Here is a 26,528-nt window from a genome sequence, read left to right as displayed (position 1 = left end):
ATCCAGCGTGGACTACCAGTTAAGAGCGCCGGGAGTACGGAGGAACGGGAAAAAGTGCTGCACCTCTTTTTTCTGCCCAAAAAGCAGAGGGTTCAAACGCTGAGTGATGAATGAGGAGGTGGTTAGGGCCCTCTCCCAACCGCTCTGGAGAAAGAGGGATGAGGGATCAGCTGGGAGGAGGATATAGGGAGGGAAGACACAGAGAAATAAAGTATATAGATTTGGAAGAAAAAAAAAAACTCTCATTGTAGAACGAAAAAAAAAAATTCTGGAAGTGAGTTTCGGTTCCCAAAGTGCATCACTCTCACAATTATAGACTTCAGCACCACGGACAGGGACACACTAAAAAAGGCAGCAATTCTCTAACACAACAAGCAAACAATGCATGTCCCACGTCCCCGAACACGTTATTACTCTACCTATACAGGACACCTGAACATGAATACTGTCAGTTTCTCTCATACGGTTCAAATTCCCCATGACTTGTAAAAAAAAGACCGCGAAATGTAAGGTTATATTCAATGGTGCAGGAAAAGGCATGAAAATGTTCATAATTTTGACCAGGAAAATGTAAATCTCATGGACTTCTTCCTTTTTGCCAGCACATTCCCATCCCATCCCATCCCAGAATACTGTGTCCTGAACTCTTGCAGTCCCACAAATCCACACTTTATTACGCAAACCAGTGCAGACCTACAGAGTGATAATACGCAAATGCAAAAGTGTCCAGTCGAGCAATAGCAAGTTGGGCTGAGGTTTCACAAATGGGCAAAACAATGTTTATTTTGACTGATGACTGTATGAATGACTGATCATACAGTATTGAGGACTTCATTAATGTCCCCCAGTGGTGAAAATCAAGCTTTTAATGTTGTTCATATGTCTATGTGGTGTTTTTAATACGCTTTAAGACAAACCATGTGTAAATTCATAAGTCGACAGCATTGCTGAGTATTTCCTCCTTAAAACTGCAGTGAACCAAAGACAGTCTCAAACACACGCTTTGAAATCGCTGGTGTTTCTGACGTCACAAACTACCTTGTAACCAATCAGATCAACGTGTGATCGTCAACCAGTGGATCTATGAGCTGAGTGAGTGAGTGGAGGCGGGGCTCATTTGCATATTCATAGAACCGCGTATACTAACTGAGGCAAGGGTGTCGAGTTACACAAGATATTTTAAGGCATGAATATATATATTTTTTTTTTATATGTAATTGTGGTGATCAAAGATGAGGTTTTAAGGGATAAAACTATTGACTACAGGGGGACTTAAACAAACACCACAAATGGCAAGTCTTCACAATGCTTTTCTTGGCCACAGAACTATTTGCTATGACTGGTCGAGATGACAAGCTGCATGGTCTGTTGGGTAGTAAACCAGCATAAAGTACGCACCAGTTCAGGCTTCAAACAAACAGCAGCAAGGGTGCACTGGGGGTACTTGGAATAACTCTTTTGAACAATAAAAATGACAAACTGGGACAAACTGATGCACATCAAGTGCATTTGGGAAAGGGTCTCTTTTTTCCCCCTGTGGTGTAATCAGGTTGTGTAGCTGATGCCTGTCCACTGCAGAGACTTCTTCTTTCACAAGGTTAGACTTTATAATCATTACTTACAAATTCCTCCCAAAACTGCTGGCTTTGTTTTCCTGCAAAATTAGAAGCTCTTTTACATGCTTAATGAACTTGAGAGGCCTACGCCAGTATCCTGGAATATTTTAGTTTTGTAAATGAGAGGGAGTTGCCTATTCCCCTGGCCCTCTCCTCCGCCTGGCCCATACCAATATCCGAAACGACTTTGGAGATGTTTCCTTCATTAGAATATACTCCTCCTCCCAAGACTCTTTTTGCATTTTGAGCTGTTGCTTTATGATCCTTGTGGGACGCCATTAATGAGAGGAACTCCACGTCTCTCAACTTACTGTGAGGACAGGTCTGCATTTCTCCACTTCTGCTGAAGTCCGGCAGGCTATAACGGAATAATGAGCTGCATTCATCACAGGCATGGCATCCACACACACGCATATGCAGAAATAAGACACACAACACCTTGTTGTCACACTTATTCTCTCTGAAGGAGAATGTCAGTGTTTCTCTGCTCTGAGAAGCAGTTATCTGCTCGCTGAAGTCTAAAACTGACACAAAACATAAAAGCAGCAGCAATTTCTATATTACAATGAAAATTTATGATACAAGTTTGCACTGCTAGAATGACCTGAATTATAGTATGTCTCCTGATTAATTGAGAGTAAAGCATTATTCTCAAAGGTCTTCTCAGGATGGTCAAAATAATTTCATTAAAGTCCCCCTGTGGTGTAAATCCAGCTTTTAATGTTGTTTATATGTCTATGTGGTGTTTTTAATACGCTTTAAGACAAACCATGTGTAAGTTCATAAGTCGACACCATTGCTGAGTATTTTCTCCTTAAAACTGCAGTGAACCAAAGACAGTCTCAAAAACTACCTTGTTTCTGTGTTTCTGACGTCACAAACTACCTTGTAACCAATCAGATCAACGTGTGATCGTCAACCAGTGGATCTCTGAGCTGAGTGAGTGGAGGCGGGGCTCATTTGCATATTCATAGAACCGCGCATACTAAATAAGGCAAGGGTGTCGAGTTACATTCAAGATATTTTAAGGCATGACATCTTTTTTCAAGGCAAAAACATTTAAATGTGTCACTTTGCTGATCAAAGATGAGTTTTAAGGGATAAAATGATTGACTACAGGGGGACTTTAACATAATCAAACCCTTTTCTGACAGGTTTCATCAACACCATCAACACTTTCACAGTCAGAGAAAGGCCTTCAATATGTGCTGTAGTGGGCTGAGCAAAGACAGAGTGAATGTGACTGCACATAAAATAGGTAAAATTAAGTTTCCAAAAGGTTCATGTGCAGCGTCTTTGCACTTGCCCGACCACTGCATTTCCCAGAACCGTAGAGGAGATTGGTGAAGGTGATGGTGAAGTCACACATGCTCCCTTTCTGGGTCAAGGTGCAGCAGCTTCCTTAGTTGGTCCCGCATCCCAAACTGGCGGAGATTGAGGGGTATGGCGTTGTCCACTTTCCTTTAAAACCGGAACATGGGTTCGACCACTCCTCTCGGTGACAGTACATCTTCCCTGTCCACTCCCTTCCTGGGCCTCTGAGGACAGCACTGTGCACCAGGAGGAGAGGCCAATTCGGCAATTTATGGCTGCACCTTATCACACGCTTCCAGAGGTCCATCTTTACAGCCCCTCTCTTCTTTTACATCTGCTCCAGTCCCGGCTGCAGGGTGTAAACTGACGGGACCGGGTGGCACTGATGTGAGGGGAAGCTGTTGTTCAGTGACAGTGGCCATTCATCGCCAGTGGAGAGAACAAATTATGATTTTCAGAGCTTGTGGAAAGCACATTGATTCATGCACATTCTTGAACCTGAATGGGCTTCCATATTTTTTTCCCACAACTTCTGGCTACATTTAGTTTGGGAAGAGGATTTGAAGATAAAGGTTTGTTGATGGTATTGCCAACTCATTGAATCTTAAGGTGCAATAGTTGGTGGAAATCAGCTCCCAATTCAAATAAGATGTCTTCATAAGAGGAAATCCTAAGCGGCTTCTTGAACACCAATATTTATACGTAGATGAATCTAAACATCACTGAATCTTTATGGGAACTTCTGAGGACGTTTTCCACATCCTTGAGGTCTTTCGAATTCAACAAATGACCACTTTTCTACTACAAACAATTCAGGATATGCATGAAAACGCTCTCAATATAGGAAACTGAATAACGAATGTAGATATTAAAGGTCCCATATTGTCAAAACTGAAATTCCCTGGCTTTTTCCATGATAACAGAGGTCTAGGGGCGATGAAACTACCATACAAGTTTCAAAACAGTCGATCCACAGACAAATGCACACAGCCTGCATAAAGTGTGATGTCAGAACTACTCAGTCACCGCCTTCAGTCACCACCCCGACCAATGGTGGGTGACTCAGAAAACAAAAGGCCAATCAGAAGAGAGGCTCATGAATAGTAAGTAGACAGGCCAAAATCGACCTGTTCTTGGCAGAGCTTCTGAGAAAGGAGCTGTAAAAATATATTGAGATGGTTTTTGGTACTTATACCGCAAATATATATTCTTAAGGACGTCAAAACCTTAAATAAAAGGTGTACAATATGGGACCTTTAATTTATAAATTACAGACATAATAGACGATTGATAGGATGGTGTAATAGACATTGATATCCATCATATCCCATGACCCCCAGTATCCCAAAAGCTCCTGACTCCAAACCCCCAACATCTTCCTCTATCAATCAAACCTCATCACTGCACTCTCTTCCTCTGAAGAGTTGGCCCAATCTTTCCTCAATGTTTTTTTTTTTTCTTTCCCTGAGACGGGGGGAGAAGGGGAGCGGCCGGCAGCCATCATTAATCAATATGTTGGGCTTTATTTGTGATAATTCATCATGACACAATATTAATGGGCAGCTATGCCCTTCAGAGGTGAGGCTCATGCAAATGCGGAGGGGGAAGCAATTAACTTTCGAGCGACGCGCGGATGATTCTAAATGACAAGGATATGTCAATTACCGCAGCCAATAAAGAGAGACAGAGGCTGCGAGGGCAATCTATCCACTTTACGGCTTCTCCTCAGCCTCTTAAAGGTCTGTCTACACTAAGAGAGAGCAATCTTAAAACAGCATCTGGACAGGGCCTTGAATATGGCAGCTACTAAAAGACAACTTAATGATTTAAAACATTGTTTCCCAGGCTATTTCGGCTAGCCCTGCTGCCCTCGTGGCGCGCCCGTGTCATGCTAGCATAACTTATTTGACTGCAAATGTCTGGAAAGTATGCGATTAACTGCTTTTTTTCAACACGGTTCACATTTCTTTTGGTCACTTAATTAGAAACTTTTTTTTTTTTTATTGTAGGCTACATGTAAAAGTTGGGCATGCCTCAAATCATGTACATTAAAACTTTCGCCTCCCAGAATGCACCATAAAAATCAGTGACCACTGACTTCTCACCACATTCACCTGTCTGTCAAATGTCATGTCTCCAAGGGACAGTTTACACACCTTAATGTCGTTCCAGACGTGTATTTTTTGGTTGTTTACATTCTTCACAATTTCTTCTTTTGTGTTAGGTAGAAGAAATAAACGCATACAGGTTTAGAACAATATGAGGGTGAGTAAATGATGATCGAATGTTCATAGTGAACTATCCCTGTAGGCCTCTCAAGACATATGGTGTGTCAACATCAAACTTGTTGATAAATTCATGTTAATTAATTGAGTCGTCAGTGTGCCAATGCTTGGATCAAGGCCTCTGCTAGTGCCTGAATTCGTGTTCATGATATACCGACTCACACTTAGGGATCTAGGGAATAGTTTTTATTTTTGCTAATATGCTAATAATTGCTAAACACTGCATGTGACAAACCTGTCTTTAAAAACAGCGGAACATTTTTAGCACATTAGCACTGAGGTTGATAAAACAGGTGCAAGACTTGGCAGCTGTGCTCACCTCCAGAGAGATGTGTGTGAATCGACCTATGTTAATCAAAACCACCTTTCTATGAACAATTAGTTCACTTCTCTGCACTATGCTAGCCCAGTGTATGAATATGTAATGCTTTAAAATGAGTCATTTTCAGCGTGCAGGACTCCAGCAGAGAATAAACACAAACTATCCATCACAGGCCATGGAAAAATTAATGAGAGCCAAGCAGACGCACGTCCATTGGCCGCGTAGCTCTTCACAACCGGAGCCAAGGGGTGAGGACAAATTAGCCTGCTTTATATCAGGGGCAAGGCACATGGTTTGGCTGGTTAGAGGCGAGGTTTCCCACCACGTATACATAATTGTAAAGTAGAGGAGCATTCATTTACAAGTGTCAAGACTTGATAGGTTAGAAATGGTTTCACACGGATCTACTGTGAGAACTTATTCACGTCTGAAAGAGAAACAAAAATTCGACCAAATATGGAACACATTCCTCATGCATTTACACTGAGATTTCTTGTCAAATTGGCCGGACCAGTAGGCTTTCATAAGTGCACTCCCCTCTCATGGCTCTGTGTATGGCCGTGTAATACAGACGAACCGCAGTAGACTCGGTCTCAGTCCACAGAGCGTAGCAGAGCCTGGCAGCGCTGTAATTTCCCCCCACTAAAAGCTCAACTGCCACCAGGGGACTTGTACAGAACATTACAGGTTAAGCCCTCATTTTGTCTCCAGGTTGCAGGAAGAAGAAAAAAAGGGATCAGAGGAAGGAAGAAAAGAAACAAACTTTCCGTTTGCCCTGACCTGTAGCCGGCCGCATACCCATGGTGCACTGGATGGCCCAGAGGTGTCAAGAGTGTTTGGGTGTGTTTTCCTCCAAACGAAAGTGGTTATTGTGTCCAAGGTCTGCAGGGGACGAAAGGCTAATATTGTTTTATGTGAGAGTGAGTGGAAAGGGAAAGCCGGATTACGCTAGTAGGAGTTTAGGCCCCAGAGCTGAGCGATATCAAAGACTATCAGAGAACTGCGGCAGCTTGTAACTGTGGAGGGAAAACCAAGAGTGAAATGAACAGTACTACGGTAATACCATGTGTTATGGATAGATGGCAAAATCATGGTATTTGAGTACCATGGTACAACCTTCAGTGCGGTTGACTGACATGGGATCTCAAGCGTCTAGTCGTGATTGTACTCAATATATTTCTCCAATAAATAAATAAAAAGACTAGAACTATTACGTACTGATACATTTAACAGAATAGTCTTTCAGAAGTTATCTTTTTAGAATATCTTATTCTGTTTGGTGTGTTTTATTGTACTTGTGTCAAATGTATTCTAGTGTACTTGTAAGGTGTCCTTGAAAGGCTCCCATAAATAAAATGTATTATTACTATTATTATTATTATTTCTTTACCTTAGTATTCTTTGAACAACCTTTAAGTATCATGTTTCAAATATCATCTGATACCAACAGTGGATCATGGTGCCACTGTACTTTTTTTTTTAAAGAGGATTTCAATCCAATTAGGGAATAAAGTACTAAAAATGTTAGTACTCCTACCTCAACTTATTTTATTTCAGTTAGTTGCCAAGGCAACATTTATAAGTTTAAGTTTGTCATCTAAAATATTTAGTTTTTATTTTATTTTAAATAATAATTTATTAAAAAGATTTTTAATAGTTTTGGCTTTAATTAACAGTAACAGCACTGACATAATTAAATTCCAGTAATGAAAGCAGTTGAATGTACAATTATGTGAATTATGTTTTTAGGTTTACTGAATTTATATTCAATATAGGAGGTATATATACATATATAGTGGTTAAAAATATGAAATGGTATACAATATTATTATAACCATTGATAAATATTTTTTAAATTAAATCTCACTTAATTAACACACTACAAATGACAGTCTAAAAAAACATTTTAAATGATAGCAATAAAAAAAGAGAGAAAACCCCATTACTAGTTTCTCTAATTCTCTTCTTTCCATCAAACAGAGCCTAGCACTTCTTAAATTAATCCTCCTCCTAATCTGGCTGATTCATGAGTCTGTGAAAATACAAGTTGCTTTAAATCTTCGAGCCCGGCTACACGCCACTGTAATGATAGCTGGATTATCTTGTAAGATGGGTGATGTATTGAGCTTTTTACTCATTCCTGTGGCCCTATGTTTACAATCTGCTAAATATGTATGCGAGTGGCTTGAGCAAATGAAGCCGTAAAGCTCAGTCCCAGAGTATATTACAAACACAAGCGCTCATGCTGTTGGGTGATTGCTCTGCCAGAGACCGAGGCTTACATTTCACCTGCGTCTTCTCTATCAATCTCTGTCTTTTTAGTCTATATCTGTTGTGCCGTAAATCACTGTTCTGAACAAGCACGCATCTGTTAATAGAGTAAAAATACTTCATTAATATAGTTAAAGGCCTCATTAATGATGCCTTTTTTATTTCATTTTTGATCTTTTTGGCTCTGATGCTAGTATTCATTTTATATATATATATATATATATCTCCTGCACTTAAGCCTATAATTTCGTTTTAAAAAATTGAATTATGTATTTAAAAGTTGCAGAATTGATTCATTTGGAGACTCCGAAATCGGCAGAGATAGGCAGGCATTTGCTTAGATGAATTTGTGACTTTGATGTGTGTGTGTGTGTGTGTGTGTGTGTGTGTGTGTGTGTGTGTGTGTGTGTGTGTGTGTGTGTGTGTGTGTGTGTGTGTGTGTGTGTGTGTGTGTGTGTGTGTGTGTGTGTGTGTGTGTGTGTTGTTTGATTACAGTATTGTATTTAAGATGGTGTTAGACTAAATAAATGGTCTTTTAAAATATCATCTGCATATCTCCGTTGTGTTGACTAAACATTAGGCCTAATCCAAGTTTATAATTGTGTATCTTTAATTTGATGTTACGATTTCATCTACACATTAAGTATAATTTCAATTGGTTACATATTTCTCATTCTTTAGACAGTTGTTGGAGGAGCAAGATGGTGTTGGAGGTGTTTGATGTTTTGTCAGATGAACCAGTCAGTACCAGTCATGTCAGTCCTCAACAGTACACAAAAGTTAAGGGAGTCTCAATCCTCTAATAGTGCAGTAACAGCCGTCATGCAATTGCTACACATAGTTGATCTCACCCAGTCTGCAAAAACATTTACAGTGAGCTCACAGTCACACACATGACATGGTCTGTCTCTGTATTGTTCTGCCTGTGTAGTTGAAGTAATACCGTCTAATATGTATTGAATGTAAACTGCGGCTGAACCCTAGTATGCTGCTGTTCTTGAATTCATACAAGTTATAGCTTAGCTTCAACACTAGTCTGTTTTTTTTCCCCTCCGGTCTCGACTTGGTCTCGGCCTTGACTTGGTCTGTCTTGGTCTTGATACCCTCTGGTCTTGGTAGTGTCTTGGTCTCGGTTTAGGCGGTCTTGACTACAAGTCTAACACATATACATATACATATATATACATATATATATATATATATATATATATATATTTATATATTTATAATGAAATAACTTACTCAACGATAGCTAAAAGGCTACTGATTCACAACTATACAATAAAATTACATTATTTTAATTTTTAAATAACAATTATTACAATATAATAAATTGAATACCAGACATTTTAACTAAATATACATCATATCTAATATGTATATCATTTATGTAAATACATCAAATATATGTTAAAAAAATATATAATAATTTGACATATATACCATATATATCAAACTATATATGCGACAATGTTTCATGGCTGAAGAGCAGCTTTAGGATAAATGTATTGAGACATTGAATCAGTCTTGATTCAGTGCTTTAGATCCATTCGACGTTGTATTTCTAATTAAATAAAGAGGACACGTCATTTAATTGAGTAATATGAACTTTTCATGGTAATTATTTGCCTAACTCTTTTAATTAATCCCATTGGCACCTAACAGATGAAGGGTTTAGCAGCAAGTTAATAAAGCAAGGTAAAAAGCAGTGAACTCTTTAACCTTCATCCACTGGCAGTCATTAGAAGAGGACGACAGCACTGCATTCACTGAGTCTAGTGCACACTGACTCTAGTGCACTGACTCTATAGTGCACACTGACTCTAGTGCACACTGACTCTAGTGCACTGACTCTATAGTGCACACTGACTCTAGTGCACACCGACTCTATAGTCCACACTGACTCTAGTGCACACTGACTCTATAGTGCACACTGACTCTAGTGCACTGACTCTATAGTGCACACTGACTCTATAGTGCACACTGACTCTATAGTGCACACTGACTCTATAGTGCACACTGACTCTAGTCCACACTGACTCTAGTGCACTGACTCTATAGTGCACACTGACTCTAGTGCACACTGACTCTATAGTGCACACTGACTCTAGTCCACACTGACTCTAGTGCACTGACTCTATAGTACACACTGACTCTAGTGCACTGACTCTATAGTACACACTGACTCTAGTGCACTGACTCTATAGTACACACTGACTCTAGTGCACACCGACTCTATAGTCCACACTGACTCTAGTGCACTGACTCTATAGTGCACACTGACTCTAGTGCACACTGACTCTATAGTGCACACTGACTCTAGTCCACACTGACTCTAGTGCACTGACTCTATAGTACACACTGACTCTAGTGCACACCGACTCTATAGTGCACATTGACTCTATAGTGCACACTGACTCTATAGTGCACACTGACTCTAGTGCACACTGACTCTAGTGCACTGACTCTATAGTGCACACTGACTCTAGTGCACACCGACTCTATAGTGCACACTGACTCTAGTCCACACTGACTCTAGTGCACACTGACTCTATAGTGCACACTGACTCTATAGTGCACACTGACTCTAGTCCACACTGACTCTAGTGCACTGACTCTATAGTGCACACTGACTCTAGTGCACACTGACTCTATAGTGCACACTGACTCTAGTCCACACTGACTCTAGTGCACTGACTCTATAGTGCACACTGACTCTAGTGCACACCGACTCTATAGTGCACACTGACTCTAGTCCACACTGACTCTAGTCCACACTGACTCTAGTGCACACTGACTCTATAGTGCACACTGACTCTATAGTGCACACTGACTCTAGTCCACACTGACTCTAGTGCACTGACTCTATAGTGCACACTGACTCTAGTGCACACTGACTCTATAGTGCACACTGACTCTAGTCCACACTGACTCTAGTGCACTGACTCTATAGTACACACTGACTCTAGTGCACACCGACTCTATAGTGCACATTGACTCTATAGTGCACACTGACTCTATAGTGCACACTGACTCTAGTGCACACTGACTCTAGTGCACTGACTCTATAGTGCACACTGACTCTAGTGCACACCGACTCTATAGTGCACACTGACTCTAGTCCACACTGACTCTAGTGCACACTGACTCTATAGTGCACACTGACTCTAGTGCACACTGACTCTAGTGCACACTGACTCTAGTGCACTGACTCTATAGTGCACACTGACTCTAGTGCACACCGACTCTATAGTGCACACTGACTCTATAGTTCACACTGACTCTAGTCCACACTGACTCTAGTGCACACTGACTCTATAGTGCACACCTACTCTAGTACTCACTGACTCTAGTGCACACTGACTCTATAGTGCACACTGACTCTATAGTGCACACTGACTCTAGTGCACACTGACTCTATAGTGCACACTGACTCTATAGTGCACACTGACTCTAGTGCACACTGACTCTAGTGCACACTGACTCTAGTTCACACTGACACTAGTGCACACTGACTCTATAGTGCACACTGACTCTAGTGCACACTGACTCTATAGTGCACACTGACTCTATAGTGCACACTGACTCTAGTGCACACTGACTCTATAGTGCACACTGACTCTAGTGCACACTGACTCTATAGTGCACACTGACTCTAGTGCACACTGACTCTAGTGCACACTGACTCTATAGTGCACACTGACTCTAGTGCACACTGACTCGAGTGCACACTGACTCTATAGTGCACACTGACACCATAGTGCACACTGACTCTAGTGCACACTGACTCTAGTGCACACTGACTCGAGTGCACACTGACTATAGTACACACTGACTCCATAGTGCACACTGACACTAGTGCACACTGACTCTAGTGCACACTGACTCTATAGTGCACACTGACTCTAGTACACACTGACTCTATAGTCCACACTGACACTAGTGCACACTGACTCTAGTGCACACTGACTCTAGTCCACACTGACTCTATAGTGCACACTGACACTAGTACACACTGACTCTATAGTGCACACTGACTCTAGTGCACACTGACTCGAGTGCACACTGACTCTATAGTGCACACTGACTCTAGTGCACACTGACTCTATAGTGCACACTGACTCTAGTACACACTGACTCTATAGTCCACACTGACACTAGTACTCACTGACTCTAGTGCACACTGACTCTAGTCCACACTGACTCGAGTGCACACTGACTCTATAGTGCACACTGACACTAGTACACACTGACTCTATAGTGCACACTGACTCTATAGTGCACACTGACTTGAATGCACACTGACTCCATAGTGCACACTGACTCTAGTGCACACTGACTCTATAGTGCACACTGACTCCATAGTGCACACTGACTCTAGTGCACACTGACTCTATAGTGCACACTGACTCGAGTGCACACTGACTCTAGTACACACTGACTCTATAGTGCACACTGACACTAGTACACACTGACTCTAGTGCACACTGACTCTAGTGCACACTGACTCTATAGTGCACACTGGCTCTAGTGCACACTGACTCTATAGTGCACACTGACTCTATAGTGCACACTGACTCTATAGTGCACACTGACTCTATAGTGCACACTGACTCTAGTCCACACTGACTCTAGTGCACTGACTCTATAGTGCACACTGACTCTAGTGCACACCGACTCTATAGTGCACACTGACTCTAGTCCACACTGACTCTAGTGCACACTGACTCTATAGTGCACACTGACTCTATAGTGCACACTGACTCTAGTCCACACTGACTCTAGTGCACTGACTCTATAGTGCACACTGACTCTAGTCCACACTGACTCTAGTGCACTGACTCTATAGTACACACTGACTCTAGTGCACACCGACTCTATAGTGCACATTGACTCTATAGTGCACACTGACTCTATAGTGCACACTGACTCTAGTGCACACTGACTCTAGTGCACTGACTCTATAGTGCACACTGACTCTAGTGCACACCGACTCTATAGTGCACACTGACTCTAGTCCACACTGACTCTAGTGCACACTGACTCTATAGTGCACACTGACTCTAGTGCACACTGACTCTAGTGCACACTGACTCTAGTGCACTGACTCTATAGTGCACACTGACTCTAGTGCACACCGACTCTATAGTGCACACTGACTCTATAGTGCACACTGACTCTAGTCCACACTGACTCTAGTGCACACTGACTCTATAGTGCACACTGACTCTAGTACTCACTGACTCTAGTGCACACTGACTCTATAGTGCACACTGACTCTATAGTGCACACTGACTCTAGTGCACACTGACTCTATAGTGCACACTGACTCTATAGTGCACACTGACTCTAGTGCACACTGACTCTAGTGCACACTGACTCTAGTGCACACTGACACTAGTGCACACTGACTCTATAGTGCACACTGACTCTAGTGCACACTGACTCTATAGTGCACACTGACTCTATAGTGCACACTGACTCTAGTGCACACTGACTCTATAGTGCACACTGACTCTAGTGCACACTGACTCTATAGTGCACACTGACTCTAGTGCACACTGACTCTAGTGCACACTGACTCTATAGTGCACACTGACTCTAGTGCACACTGACTCGAGTGCACACTGACTCTATAGTGCACACTGACACCATAGTGCACACTGACTCTAGTGCACACTGACTCTAGTGCACACTGACTCGAGTGCACACTGACTATAGTACACACTGACTCCATAGTGCACACTGACACTAGTGCACACTGACTCTAGTGCACACTGACTCTATAGTGCACACTGACTCTAGTACACACTGACTCTATAGTCCACACTGACACTAGTGCACACTGACTCTAGTGCACACTGACTCTAGTCCACACTGACTCTATAGTGCACACTGACACTAGTACACACTGACTCTATAGTGCACACTGACTCTAGTGCACACTGACTCGAGTGCACACTGACTCTATAGTGCACACTGACTCTAGTGCACACTGACTCTATAGTGCACACTGACTCTAGTACACACTGACTCTATAGTCCACACTGACACTAGTACTCACTGACTCTAGTGCACACTGACTCTAGTCCACACTGACTCGAGTGCACACTGACTCTATAGTGCACACTGACACTAGTACACACTGACTCTATAGTGCACACTGACTCTATAGTGCACACTGACTTGAGTGCACACTGACTCCATAGTGCACACTGACTCTAGTGCACACTGACTCTATAGTGCACACTGACTCGAGTGCACACTGACTCGAGTGCACACTGACTCTAGTACACACTGACTCTATAGTGCACACTGACACTAGTACACACTGACTCTAGTGCACACTGACTCTAGTGCACACTGACTCTAGTGCACACTGACTCTATAGTGCACACTGGCTCTAGTGCACACTGACTCTCTAGTGCACACTGACTCTATAGTGCACACTGACTCTATAGTGCACACTGACTCTATAGTGCACACTGACTCTATAGTGCACACTGACTCTAGTGCACACTGACTCTATGGTGCACACTGACTCTATAGTGCACACTGACTCTAGTGCACACTGACTCTATAGTGCACACTGACTCGAGTGCACACTGACTCTAGTCCACACTGACTCTATAGTGCACACTGACTCTATAGTGCACACTGACTCTAGTCCACACTGACTCTAGTGCACACTGACTCTATAGTGCACACTGACTCTATAGTGCACACTGACTCTATAGTGCACACTGACTCTAGTCCACACTGACTCTATAGTGCACACTGACTCTATAGTGCACACTGACTCTAGTGCACACTGACTCTATAGTGCACACTGACTCTAGTCCACACTGACTCTAGTGCACACTGACTCTATAGTGCACACTGACTCTATAGTGCACACTGACTCTAGTGCACACTGACTCTAGTGCACACTGACTCTATAGTGCACACTGACTCGAGTGCACACTGACTCTAGTCCACACTGACTCTAGTCCACACTGACTCTATAGTGCACACTGACTCTATAGTGCACACTGACTCTAGTCCACACTGACTCTATAGTGCACACTGACACTAGTCCACACTGACTCTATAGTGCACACTGACTCTAGTGCACACTGACTCTAGTCCACACTGACTCTATAGTGCACACTGACTCTATAGTGCACACTGACTCTAGTCCACACTGACTCTATAGTGCACACTGACTCTATAGTGCACACTGACTCTAGTGCACACTGACTCTAGTGCACACTGACTCTATAGTGCACACTGACTCGAGTGCACACTGACTCTAGTCCACACTGACTCTATAGTGCACACTGACTCTAGTCCACACTGACTCTATAGTGCACACGGACACTAGTCCACACTGACTCTAGTACTGAAGCTGAAGCTTATTCTGTCCACAACACAGTCTGTGACTAGATCGTGGAAACAGCTCTTCATCAAACACAGAACATGTTAAAGGATGATGGTTCAACTTTAGTCATCTCACTAACTATAAGTAACTTTGGGTAACACTTTAGTTTAGGGTCCAATTCTCACTCTTAATGAGTTGCTTATTAGCATGTAGATTACTAGGATATTGGCTGTTTATTAGTGCTTATAAAGCACATATTAATGCCTTATTCTGCATGATCATATTCTACATGCCTTTACACCAATACCTTTACTAACTATTAATAAGCAGTAATTATGAGTTTATTGAGGCAAAAATCGAAAGTAATAGTTATTTAATAGTGAGAAATGGACCCAAATCTAAAGTGACCAACTTTGCAACTACATGTAAAATAGTAGAATGTCTAAAGTAGACCATCGGCATTAAGTGTTACTGTACCAAAATAACTGTGTGAATATATTGTAAAACTTAATTTATTCCTGTAATCAAAGCTGATTTTTCAGCATAATTTCTTCAGTCTTCAGAAACCATTCTAATATGCTGATTTGCTGCTCAGTTATTAGCAATTATATTGGTTGTCAATTATAAGAAAAAAAGGTTATCATCAATGTTGAAAACAGTTTTTGCTGCTCAGTGTTTTGAAAACTGTGATAAATGTTTTTTCATGATTCCTTGATTAGAAAAAGTTCAAAAGAACATATTTATGAATATTTTCCCCAGTGGAAAACAAAACAAAACTAAAATGTATTTAAAATACATTTATTTCACTCTAAGTATACTACAAATCCATTAACACATTTACTGACATATCGCTCAAGACTTACTGATATACATATTATAATTAAACTTTATTTGGAGTGGTCTTTATTGCACAATGTAATTTTTTTTTTTATATTAAGCCTAAATGTGTTTAATATCACTAAGGATAGTATGATCTATAATTTCAGTCTTTAAATGCAAGAAAGTTCAATTGTACCTAAAGTATTCTTGCAATTTAGTTCCACTTTAGCACAATAACATATACTTAAGTTAATGTTAAGGTGAACTTCAGCACTATTTCTGGACAACTAAAGTGCATTAAGTACAAAATTAGTTATTCCAATTTAGCAGACTTTAAGTATAACAATTTAGAGTTGCAGGGTATTTATATTAAGTACATAAATATGTTAACATATCTGTAGTATACTTGCCATAAAATAAACATATTTCAAATACACTTTGGTATATTTATTCTTCAATAGGGTTTGCAACATTAAAAATGTCTTTACAGTCACTTTTGATCAATTTAATGCGTCCTTGTTGAATAAAAATTTTTTTTTTTTTTTTATTAAATCCATCTTACCCCAAACTTTTAAATGAAATGTATCACGTTTTCCACTAAAAAAAAATATGAAGCAGCACAACTGTTTTCATCATTGATAATAATCATAAATGTTTCTTGAGCATCAAATCATCATATGATAATAATTTCTGAAGGATCATGTGACACTGAAGACTGGAGTAATGATGCTGAAAATTCACAGGAATAAATTACACTTTACTATATATTCACACAGAAAACATCTGTTTTAAACTGTAATAATATTTTACAGTCTTTACAGTATTTTTGATCATATAAATGCAGTATCGGTGAGCAGAAGAGACTTCTTTTTTTAAAAACTTTAAAAATTCATAATTATTTTTAACTTCTGACTGCCAGTATATACTATATCTTATGGAGTTGATAGGAAAATTATGCTCCTTTTTTATGAGTCTGTACTAGAAAGTGTGATTAGATATGGTCTGTCCACTTGGTACGGTGATCCTTCTGTAAAATCAAAATCAAAAGATACAATATATATTGTTCGAACTTCGATGAAAATGATTGGACTGAAAGACTATCCCAGTATTCAGACTCTGTATGAGCAATGCACACTAAATGAGGATACAAGTAATACAGAGAACAGGTTCATTAGTAAAGTGAACATGAATTGGTAAAGTCTATTTGTTTTTTTATGTGTATGATGTGTATGAATATTTTGTGTAATTGTTTAATGTATCAGATTTTGGCGAAATGCTGGCTATGGAGTCCATTACAGATTTCCCTATCAGGGACAATAAAGTATATTTCATGTTCCTATCTCCTGTATTCTCCTAAAAGCAGAAGCACTGGCACACACAACAGGTTCAAGGAGCCCTTCTGGAGAGAGAGCAGTGTGCCCTTCCGGCCCCAGGGTGCCCAGCAATACTCCCGGTCAGCATTACAGACACGTCAGGTCCTCTTTAAATCCGCCAGCCTTCACCCGTGATCAAGGCCAGCGTCCCGAACCCCGCACATCAACATGACGTGGACGTTCACATACACACGCTCCCAGGCTCTCCGAAACGAACACGCTCTGCGTCTCCAGCAGGTCGAGGAAAAAACAGGCTTAGAAAAACAGGAGTGCATGATCCTGCTCGGGTGATCCTCCTCTTGCCGAGGATTAGCTGTTGTTGTTTTGCACGTTCCACTTAAGCGAGGTGCATGAGTTTGACCTCAATTATATTCTGCTCAATATCTGAGATCAGGAGACTCGCGTTACATCATCAAAGGTTAAACGAAAGACTAAAAGACTAAACTACAAGATCTCGCACATAACTTGGAAACACAAAGTAAACATAATTAGCCTCAGTCTTTGTGCAGCTGATTCTGCTGATACAAATACTCTTTATTTTTGGTCCATCTGTTTTCCCCATGTTGTTTTCCGTTTTAATCACTTCAAAGCCATGATATTTACTCTCCTTGTCTCTTCACCCAAAAACCAAAATACTGATTTATTTATTTTTTTCAAACAATGTTTGGTTTTTTTCTCCTGCTCCTCAAATATAGATGTATGGTTTATGGCAGTGTTTGTAGTTTCCCAAGCTTCTTATAGTTTTACTTAAACTACAGTCAAGCAACACTTTTGAAAATCTAATTAGCTTCACTATAATTACATTGAAGCTTTTTAATAGATTTTCTTCCAATAACTGCATTAAAAGTGAGTATCTCATCTACTGTAGTGTGACAACTTTAACCTTTTAAATCGCGATGAAACTGAAGTCACAACAGATGTTTTACTTTTGTACTGTGATGTACATTATCGGAAAAAGATAAACATTTTGGGCGGGGCTCATTTCCATCAATCGGTGTTGATTGGATGGTGTCAGTTCTGAGTGCGAGCTCTGCTGTCAATCATAAGAAAGGGGCGGGTTTAAGCGGACTCAATGATTGGAGAAGTACGGCATTTGTCACCCGAGAGAAGTCTGTCATTTCACTGGAAGATAAAGTTATGACACTTTAAAAATAAAAACTACGAGGTGAAAACCAAACGAAACATGCATGGATAGATCGTTCACAATAAAATCAATAATGCTAACAGAAAAAATAAAGGGTACATTTTCCTTTCATGAAAACGACTTTAAAATGGGGATGGTCAGGCCGATAACGATCTGGGCATCAATGACTGTACATCATTCATTTTCAATAATAGCTGGCAATTTCATACAACATGAGTGACAGCAACCATTAATGAGTTCAACATTAAGTGATCAGCCACCAGACACAGTTAATTATTTACTGCAGTCGAGAGGGACCGCCTACTTTATTCGTCAATCTACAGCAATTCAATCAAAGTTTAGAAGTTCAATAAAAAAAGCTTAAAAGAGGCCATATTATGCCCTCAAAAGCTCTTGATGTTGTTTCAGGCTCTACTAGAACAGGTTTTCCTGCTTGAATGTTGATTATTTTCCTCATATTCTCCATTGTTGCGGCTCCTCTCTTCCCAGTTTGTCAGTAACGCTCTGTTTAGTTCCTGTCTCTATGAAGCCCCTCCTTCTGAAAAGCATACTGTGCTCTGATTGGTCGGCTGGATCAGTGTGTTGTGATTGGTCGAGCGCTTTCGAGTGTGTTTGGGAAATGTCCCGCCCCTTACCATAACTGCCAGTTTAACACACTACTAACTAACTCAACCAGTCCCCGCCCTTTTATTCTGCGTATGAATTATTATAATGAGGAATATTATGACGTGTTCGTTCCCAGAAAAAACTCAAGACTAGTTCAGGGAGTTCAGAAACACTGACACTGATATAGAGGAGAATAACTGGAGCTTTGCAGATCTTTTTCATGCTCAAACAGCAAGATTTACTCACTAACACTAGAAAACATCTTAATTTATAAAACTAGATCAAAATCATAGTGCTTAAAAGCAACTAATAAGCAAAATAATTTGATACTTACAATATTTTGCTTTTTTTTACGGGAAAAGGGGTCATTTACATGAACCATCATGAACAGATTCACTAAAACAAATGCTACAAATGAGGGCAAACATTTGATTTAAAAACGTAGTCAAGTTAGTAGAATAATTACTTTAGTTAGTTACCCCCCAACTCTGTGGTTTATTCAGTACTAGTGCTAAATAAAGAGCCCAACATGACAGGAGTGGACTGCATTTACTGAGGAACGCCTGAAGACCATGAAGTCTAAACACGGTCAGTTATCTAATTACAAAGACCTGTCTATCCGCCACAATGTTAATTCGCTTTTTAGGCATTACAAGGTTGAGCTTTCCTCCCATCAACCCTCAGTGGAGAGGAGGGCCTGGCCTAATTGGTTCCAGAGCTCACCCTAACAACACAACGCTTCTTCAACCCACACGCAGCGTGTTAATTTTCATCTTGATTGTAAATACTGTTTCACGGAAACAATGAACACATGCTAACACGAAGCTAGGTCGGCAATTAACATGATTACAAAGTACCTCATTACCATTTTGACACAAGGAGAAAAAAAAGTGTGGCTACTGGCTAATGCTCTTAAATGGGAAAAAATGTTTAAGTTATTCTGCTGGACATTAGACAGGCCTTGATCTGAAAACAATCCCTCCAGGGGCTCTATTAAACATCCCTCCCGAGGTCATGAATCAAAGATCAGCAGAATTGTATAGACAATCAAGAAAATTAAGCATGGGCACAACATTGTCAAGTGCTCTACTATATGCTAATACTACTTTTATCATTAGCCATCGATGTGTCGATTTAAGGCAAAATCACTACGTTTTAAAGGGTTAGTTCACCCAAAAATGAAAAAAGTCATCATTTACTCAACCTCATGTCGTTTCAAACCCATAAGTCTTTCATTCATCTTCGAAGCACAAATGAAGATATTTTAATTCATATTTTTAGTTTTCTGTCCCTCCATTGACAGTCCACACAACTATCAATTTGTCGCTTCAAAAAGTTCATAAAGTGATCGTAAAACGAGTCCATATGAATTGAGAGGTTTTCCAAATTTTCTGAAGAGACTAGATCACTTTATATGATAAAGAAATTGAATTTAGGCTTTTATTCACATATAAACATTGTTCAGTGACCATAAACAGGAGCTCTTGCTAGACTCATGAGAATTAACCTCATTGGTTCTTGCTGAAGCTCAAACGTGCTGCGTAACATGAGAATGAACCTCATTGGTTCTTGCTGAAGCTCAAACGTGCTGCGTAACATGAGAATGAACCTCATTGGTTCTTGCTGAAGCTCAAACGTGCTGCGTAACACGAGAATGAACATCATTGGTTCTTGCTGAAGCTCAAACGTGCTGCGTAACATGAGAATGAACCTCATTGGTTCTTGCTGAAGCTCAAACGTGCTGCGTAACATGAGAATGAACATCATTGGTTCTTGCTGAAGCTCAAACGTGCTGCGTAACATGAGAATGAACATCATTGGTTCTCGCTGAAGCTCAAACGTGCTGCGTAACACGAGAATGAACATCATTGGTTCTTGCTGAAGCTCAAACGTGCTGCGTAACATGAGAATGAACATCATTGGTTCTTGCTGAAGCTCAAACGTGCTGCGTAACATGAGAATGAACCTCATTGGTTCTTGCTGAAGCTCAAACGTGCTGCGTAACATGAGAATGAACCTCATTGGTTCTCGCTGAAGCTCAAACGTGCTGCGTAACATGAGAATGAACATCATTGGTTCTCGCTGAAGCTCAAACGTGCTGCGTAACACGAGAATGAACCTCATTGGTTCTTGCTGAAGCTCAAACGTGCTGCGTAACATGAGAATGAACATCATTGGTTCTTGCTGAAGCTCAAACGTGCTGCGTAACATGAGAATGAACCTCATTGGTTCTCGCTGAAGCTCAAACGTGCTGCGTAACACGAGAATGAACATCATTGGTTCTTGCTGAAGCTCAAACGTGCTGCGTAACATGAGAATGAACCTCATTGGTTCTTGCAGAAGCTCAAACGTGCTGCGTAACACAAGAATGAACCTCATTGGTTCTCGCTGAAGCTCAAACGTGCTGCGTAACACGAGAATGAAACTCATTGGTTCTTGCTGAAGCTCAAACGTGCTGCGTAACATGAGAATGAACCTCATTGGTTCTCGCTGAAGCTCAAACGTGCTGCGTAACACGAGAATGAACATCATTGGTTCTTGCTGAAGCTCAAACGTGCTGCGTAACATGAGAATGAACCTCATTGGTTCTTGCAGAAGCTCAAACGTGCTGCGTAACACAAGAATGAACCTCATTGGTTCTCGCTGAAGCTCAAACGTGCTGCGTAACACGAGAATGAAACTCATTGGTTCTTGCTGAAGCTCAAACGTGCTGCGTAACACGAGAATGAACCTCATTGGTTCTCGCTGAAGCTCAAACGTGCTGCGTAACACGAGAATGAACATCACTGGTTCTTGCTGAAGCTCAAACGTGCTGCGTAACACGAGAATGAACCTCATTGGTTCTTGCTGAAGCTCAAACGTGCTGCGTAACACGAGAATGAACCTAAGATGAAAATATCTTAATTTGTGTTTCAAAGATGAACAGACTTACAGGTTTGGAACAACAGGGCGAGAAAATGATGACAGAATTGTAATTTTTGAGTGAACTAACCCTTTAAGGTAAAAGGAAAAAAAGATCTAACAATAAAACTAACTAGGGGTCTTCATATTTAAAACTTTATAAAGTAAAATAACTAGCTTCCGGCCAAACGAACCTTGGAAGAGCCAGGACATTTATTAATATAACTCTGATTGTATTTGTCTGAAAGAAGGAAGTCATAAACACCTAGGATGGCTTGAGGGTGAGTAAATCATGGGCAAATTTTCATTTTAAAGTGAACTACTCCTTTAAGAATGAAAAGTGATATGTTTTTCTTCTTTTCTAACTTCAGCAAAGTTAAAAAATAATTTGCATTCCCAAAACATTTCTTAAGATTGTTCAAAAGACAAAACTTAAAGATTTGACTGCTTGAATTGTGACGAGTCAAATAGGCATCTTTAATTTTATAATTACGACATAATTATAAATAAGGCAGCATTCAGCACATAATGTTTGAAAGCGCTCAATCACAGGATAATTCACTACAGAGAGAGTGCAAATAGACACAAGTCAAGCCTGTCGTGACAAAAATACTGTGCGTGCTTATTGCGATCATTATGGTAATCTGCACTGTAAGAAGACGGCCTTCGAGGTGTTTCGAGTGGACCAGCAACTCTTCGGCAAGAACCGCCGTATAATCAGGTGTAACACCAAAGTAATTTTCTTCTTAAGAAAAAAAAAATTATGTTTTTAAGAAAATATCTGACAAAATCTTAATTTTTCAAGAACTGCGCTTAAGATAAATTGAAAGAAGTTTGTAATGGTGTTCAAAAGAAATGTTGTAAATTGCAAAGGAAAAAATAAATGGATAGAAAAACAAGTGGTGCGTACAAGTTCCATGCAACAAGAACCACTCATTATTTTAGACTTAAGGTAATTGTCTAAATCTAAATGTAGTTTTCAAATAAACTAAAATTGGCTTCAGAAGACGCCGCCTGATGAATGAATGAAAAGCACACACTAGTCCCCGGGACTGCAGGGCCCAGAAGGGCTGTTTCCTGCGCTCCAGTGCACATCTGCGGTTTAATCCTGTTGTGTCTTTACTGTGGCCCATCGCACACTATAAAACCCCACCCGCTCAACCCCATAAACATCACCAATGTGCTTCTTATTGTAAAACACACTCATAATATAAACACTCACCCTTCCTTAAATGTCCACGGTTGTAAGAGTCTAAACTCACACTGGCTGACGAACAAACACAAGCTTATTATTTAAGAGAGATGTAGATGTGAAAGTACAGGACTGAGTTCAGTTAGTTTCCTCCTGACAGATTTGTCTTTATCAACAGCGCTCCACAATCAGAGGTGACGAGGCCTGAGAACAGTGGCCCTCGCTTCCCCCCCGACCTCACAGCTCGCTGCGACCTTCAAGCGATGCTTGGATGACCCTCAGCATAAGCCCGAGGATCTGGGAAGCGGAGATGGATGGGTTCCTGGCCGCGGGGTTAAAGCAGACGAGTGTGTGTGTGTGTGTGTGTGTGTGTGTGTGTGTGTGTGTGTGTGTGTGTGTGTGTGTGTGTGTGTGTGTGTGTGTGTGTGCTGATTCAGCGTGACTCCACGCTTTTTTTGCTGCTCTGATTACTGAGGATGGAAAGATGAAGGCATTTACGGTGTGATTAGTAAGCTTGTTCACACGAACAGAGAGATCTGCAGAACAACCCTCTATAAATAAACCATTGTTTCTCTCAGGATAATCAGCAATGTTTCAGCGCAGGAAATGACATCAGCAGACAGAGCTGCGCTTCACAAGGGGACGATGTCACAACACTTGCAGAAACAGTAAATGAATTGCATTGACTATTATAAATTAATAGCAATAAATAGCATTCGCAAGTGAATTCTAGATTTACAAACATTTATATAAAGTATTATATTTAATGCACAGATGTCTATTTATTTAAATGATGGACTGAGTTACAGCAAGAGATTAAAAAACTAAATGAAATCCCTCTGAAAGGGAAAGTTCACCCAAAAATAATAAAAATAATAACTAGCAATAACTAGCTTCTGGCCAAGATGTGCTTTAGGCGTAAGTGGAATCCATATGTTCGTTTGGCCGGAAGCTATACTTTATAAAGTATTAAATATGGATATTTTTCTTACACAAATGCATTTCTTTGCTTCAGAGGGGCTTTTATTATGGATAGATGCGCTTTTATGATGGATAGATGCACTTAAATGCACTTTTAAGATGGAAAGATCACTTTTATGATGGAAAGATCACTTATATGATCGATAGATGCACTTTTATGATGGATAGATGCACTTATATAATCGATAGATGCACTTTTATGATGGATAGATGCACTTATATGATCGATAGATGCACTTTTATGATGGATAGATGCACTTATATGATCGATAGATGCACTTTTATGATGGATAGATCACTTTTATGATGGAAAGATGCACTTTTATGATGGATAGATGCACTTATATGATGGATAGATGCACTTTTATGATGGATAGATGCACTTATATGATCGATAGATGCACTTAAATGCACTTTTAAGATGGAAAGATCACTTTTATCATGGATAGATGCACTTTTATCATGGATAGATCGATGCACTTTTATGATGCATAGATGCACTTTTATGATGGATAGATGCACATTTATGACGGATAGATGCACTTTTATGACGGATAGATGCACTTTTATGATGGATAGATGCACTTAAAGGCACTTTTAAGATGGAAAGATCACTTTTATGATGGATAGATGCACTTATATGATGGATAGATGCACTTTTATGATGGATAGATGCACTTATATGATCGATAGATGCACTTAAATGCACTTTTAAGATGGAAAGATCACTTTTATCATGGATAGATGCACTTATATGATGGATAGATGCACTTTTATGATGGATAGATGCACTTATATGATCGATAGATGCACTTAAATGCACTTTTAAGATGGAAAGATCCCTTTTATCATGGATAGATCGATGCACTTTTATGATGCATAGATGCACTTTTATGACGGATAGATGCACTTTTATGATGGATAGATGCACTTAAATTGCATTTTTAAGATGGAAAGATCACTTTTATGATGGAAAGATGCACTTTTATGATGGATAGATGCACTTTTATGATGGATAGATGCACTTAAATTGCATTTTTAAGATGGAAAGATCACTTTTATGATGGAAAGATGCACTTTTATGATGGATAGATGCACTTTTATGATGGATAGATGCACTTATCTGATCGATAGATGCACTTAAATGCACTTTTAAGATGGAAAGATCACTTTTATCATGGACAGATGCACTTTTATCATGGATAGAGCGATGCACTTTTATGATGGATAGATGCACTTTTATGATGGATAGATGCACTTTTATGATGGATAGATGCACTTTTATGATGAATAGATGCACTTTTATGATGGATAGATGCACTTATCTGATCGATAGATGCACTTAAATGCACTTTTAAGATGGAAAGATCACTTTTATCATGGACAGATGCACTTTTATCATGGATAGAGCGATGCACTTTTATGATGGATAGATGCACTTTTATGATGGATAGATGCACTTTTATGATGAATAGATGCACTTTTATGACGGATAGATGCACTTTTATGATGAAAAGATGCACTTTGATGGACGGTCGGCCATTCACTGCCATTATAAAGCTTGGAAGAGCCAGGACATTTTTTTACATAACTCTGATTGTGTTCGTCTGAAAGAATAATGTCATATACACTTAGGATGACTCGAGGGTGAGTAAATCATGGGCTGATTTTCATTTTTGGGTGAACTATCACTTTAAAATGTTTTCAGATGTATCTAAAATAGCCATATTCTGATCCTTTATAGCACTGTAGCTTTTGACCCGAGCCTCAAGACTCACTCGTGGGTTTTCTGACAGCCTAATTGTGCAGCATGTGATGTATGGCAGGATTTGACTCTGGGTTTTCAACAGTAGTTTTCTTCACTGAGGCTCCAGAAGCCTGTACGGCGTTCCAGGTGACCTGGGAAGTAGATGCCATGACCCTTCATTCTGTAGATCTCAAAACATACATCTTTATCAAAATAACCCCGCCGTAAGAGCGTGGGAAGACACGGCGAGTACATTCATCATTTTAACGATTAATTTCCTTGTCCTGTCCTTCCCCGGATCTATTAATATCATTCCTGAGGTGTAAGTATGCATTTCCCGTCGATGAGATTTATTCCGATATCATGCCTTCCATTACTCATCCGCAGCACCTGCGATTTAGGAGTCAAATCAAATTCAATATTTTTTAATCAGAATATGAAAATCTTAACTTGATCAAGCCATCATCTGGTATTACTTTCCTCGTTTCTCACAGGGAAAAGTCGTGAGGGCTCGTATTTGGAGAATTAATTTCAGATGTTTTTTGCAGTAATTGTTAGAGAATGAAAAATTAAAACTCCCAGCAAGGTGTCGGTAAA

The 26,528-nt window shown here is 40.1% G+C and overlaps 2 protein-coding genes across 3 annotated transcripts in view; both read right to left on the bottom strand.

Annotated features, from left to right (window-relative positions):
* Positions 1–26,528, bottom strand: part of wwox (WW domain containing oxidoreductase) — a 250,708-nt gene that overhangs the window by 198,526 nt on the left and 25,654 nt on the right. The gene's annotated exons all lie outside the window — the stretch shown is intronic.
* Positions 19,292–23,577, bottom strand: LOC309490486 (uncharacterized protein). Its single transcript, XM_082159697.1, has 2 exons — positions 20,604–23,577; positions 19,292–20,510 (listed from the first exon to the last, which is right to left on the bottom strand). The coding sequence occupies exons 1-2, from the start codon at positions 21,946–21,948 to the stop codon at positions 20,380–20,382; spliced, it is 1,476 nt and encodes a 491-aa protein (XP_082015823.1). The 5' UTR covers positions 21,949–23,577; the 3' UTR covers positions 19,292–20,379.

This window comes from Leuciscus leuciscus, assembly GCF_965113295.1.
Source record: "Leuciscus leuciscus genome assembly, chromosome: 25".
Lineage (NCBI taxonomy): Eukaryota > Metazoa > Chordata > Actinopteri > Cypriniformes > Leuciscidae > Leuciscus > Leuciscus leuciscus.
Note: the sequence above shows the minus strand (reverse complement) of the source record. Positions and strands in the feature narration are given on the sequence as shown.

Bases quoted from the DNA above. Each gene is read 5' to 3' on its own strand.
- LOC309490486 (XM_082159697.1), bottom strand. From the start codon at position 21,948: ATGAGGTTCATTCTCGTGTTACGCAGCACGTTTGAGCTTCAGCAAGAA. The intron at 20,511-20,603 runs GTCTAGCAAGAG...AAAGTGATCTAG, and splicing joins AATGAGGTTAATTCTCATGA to TCTCTTCAGAAAATTTGGAA.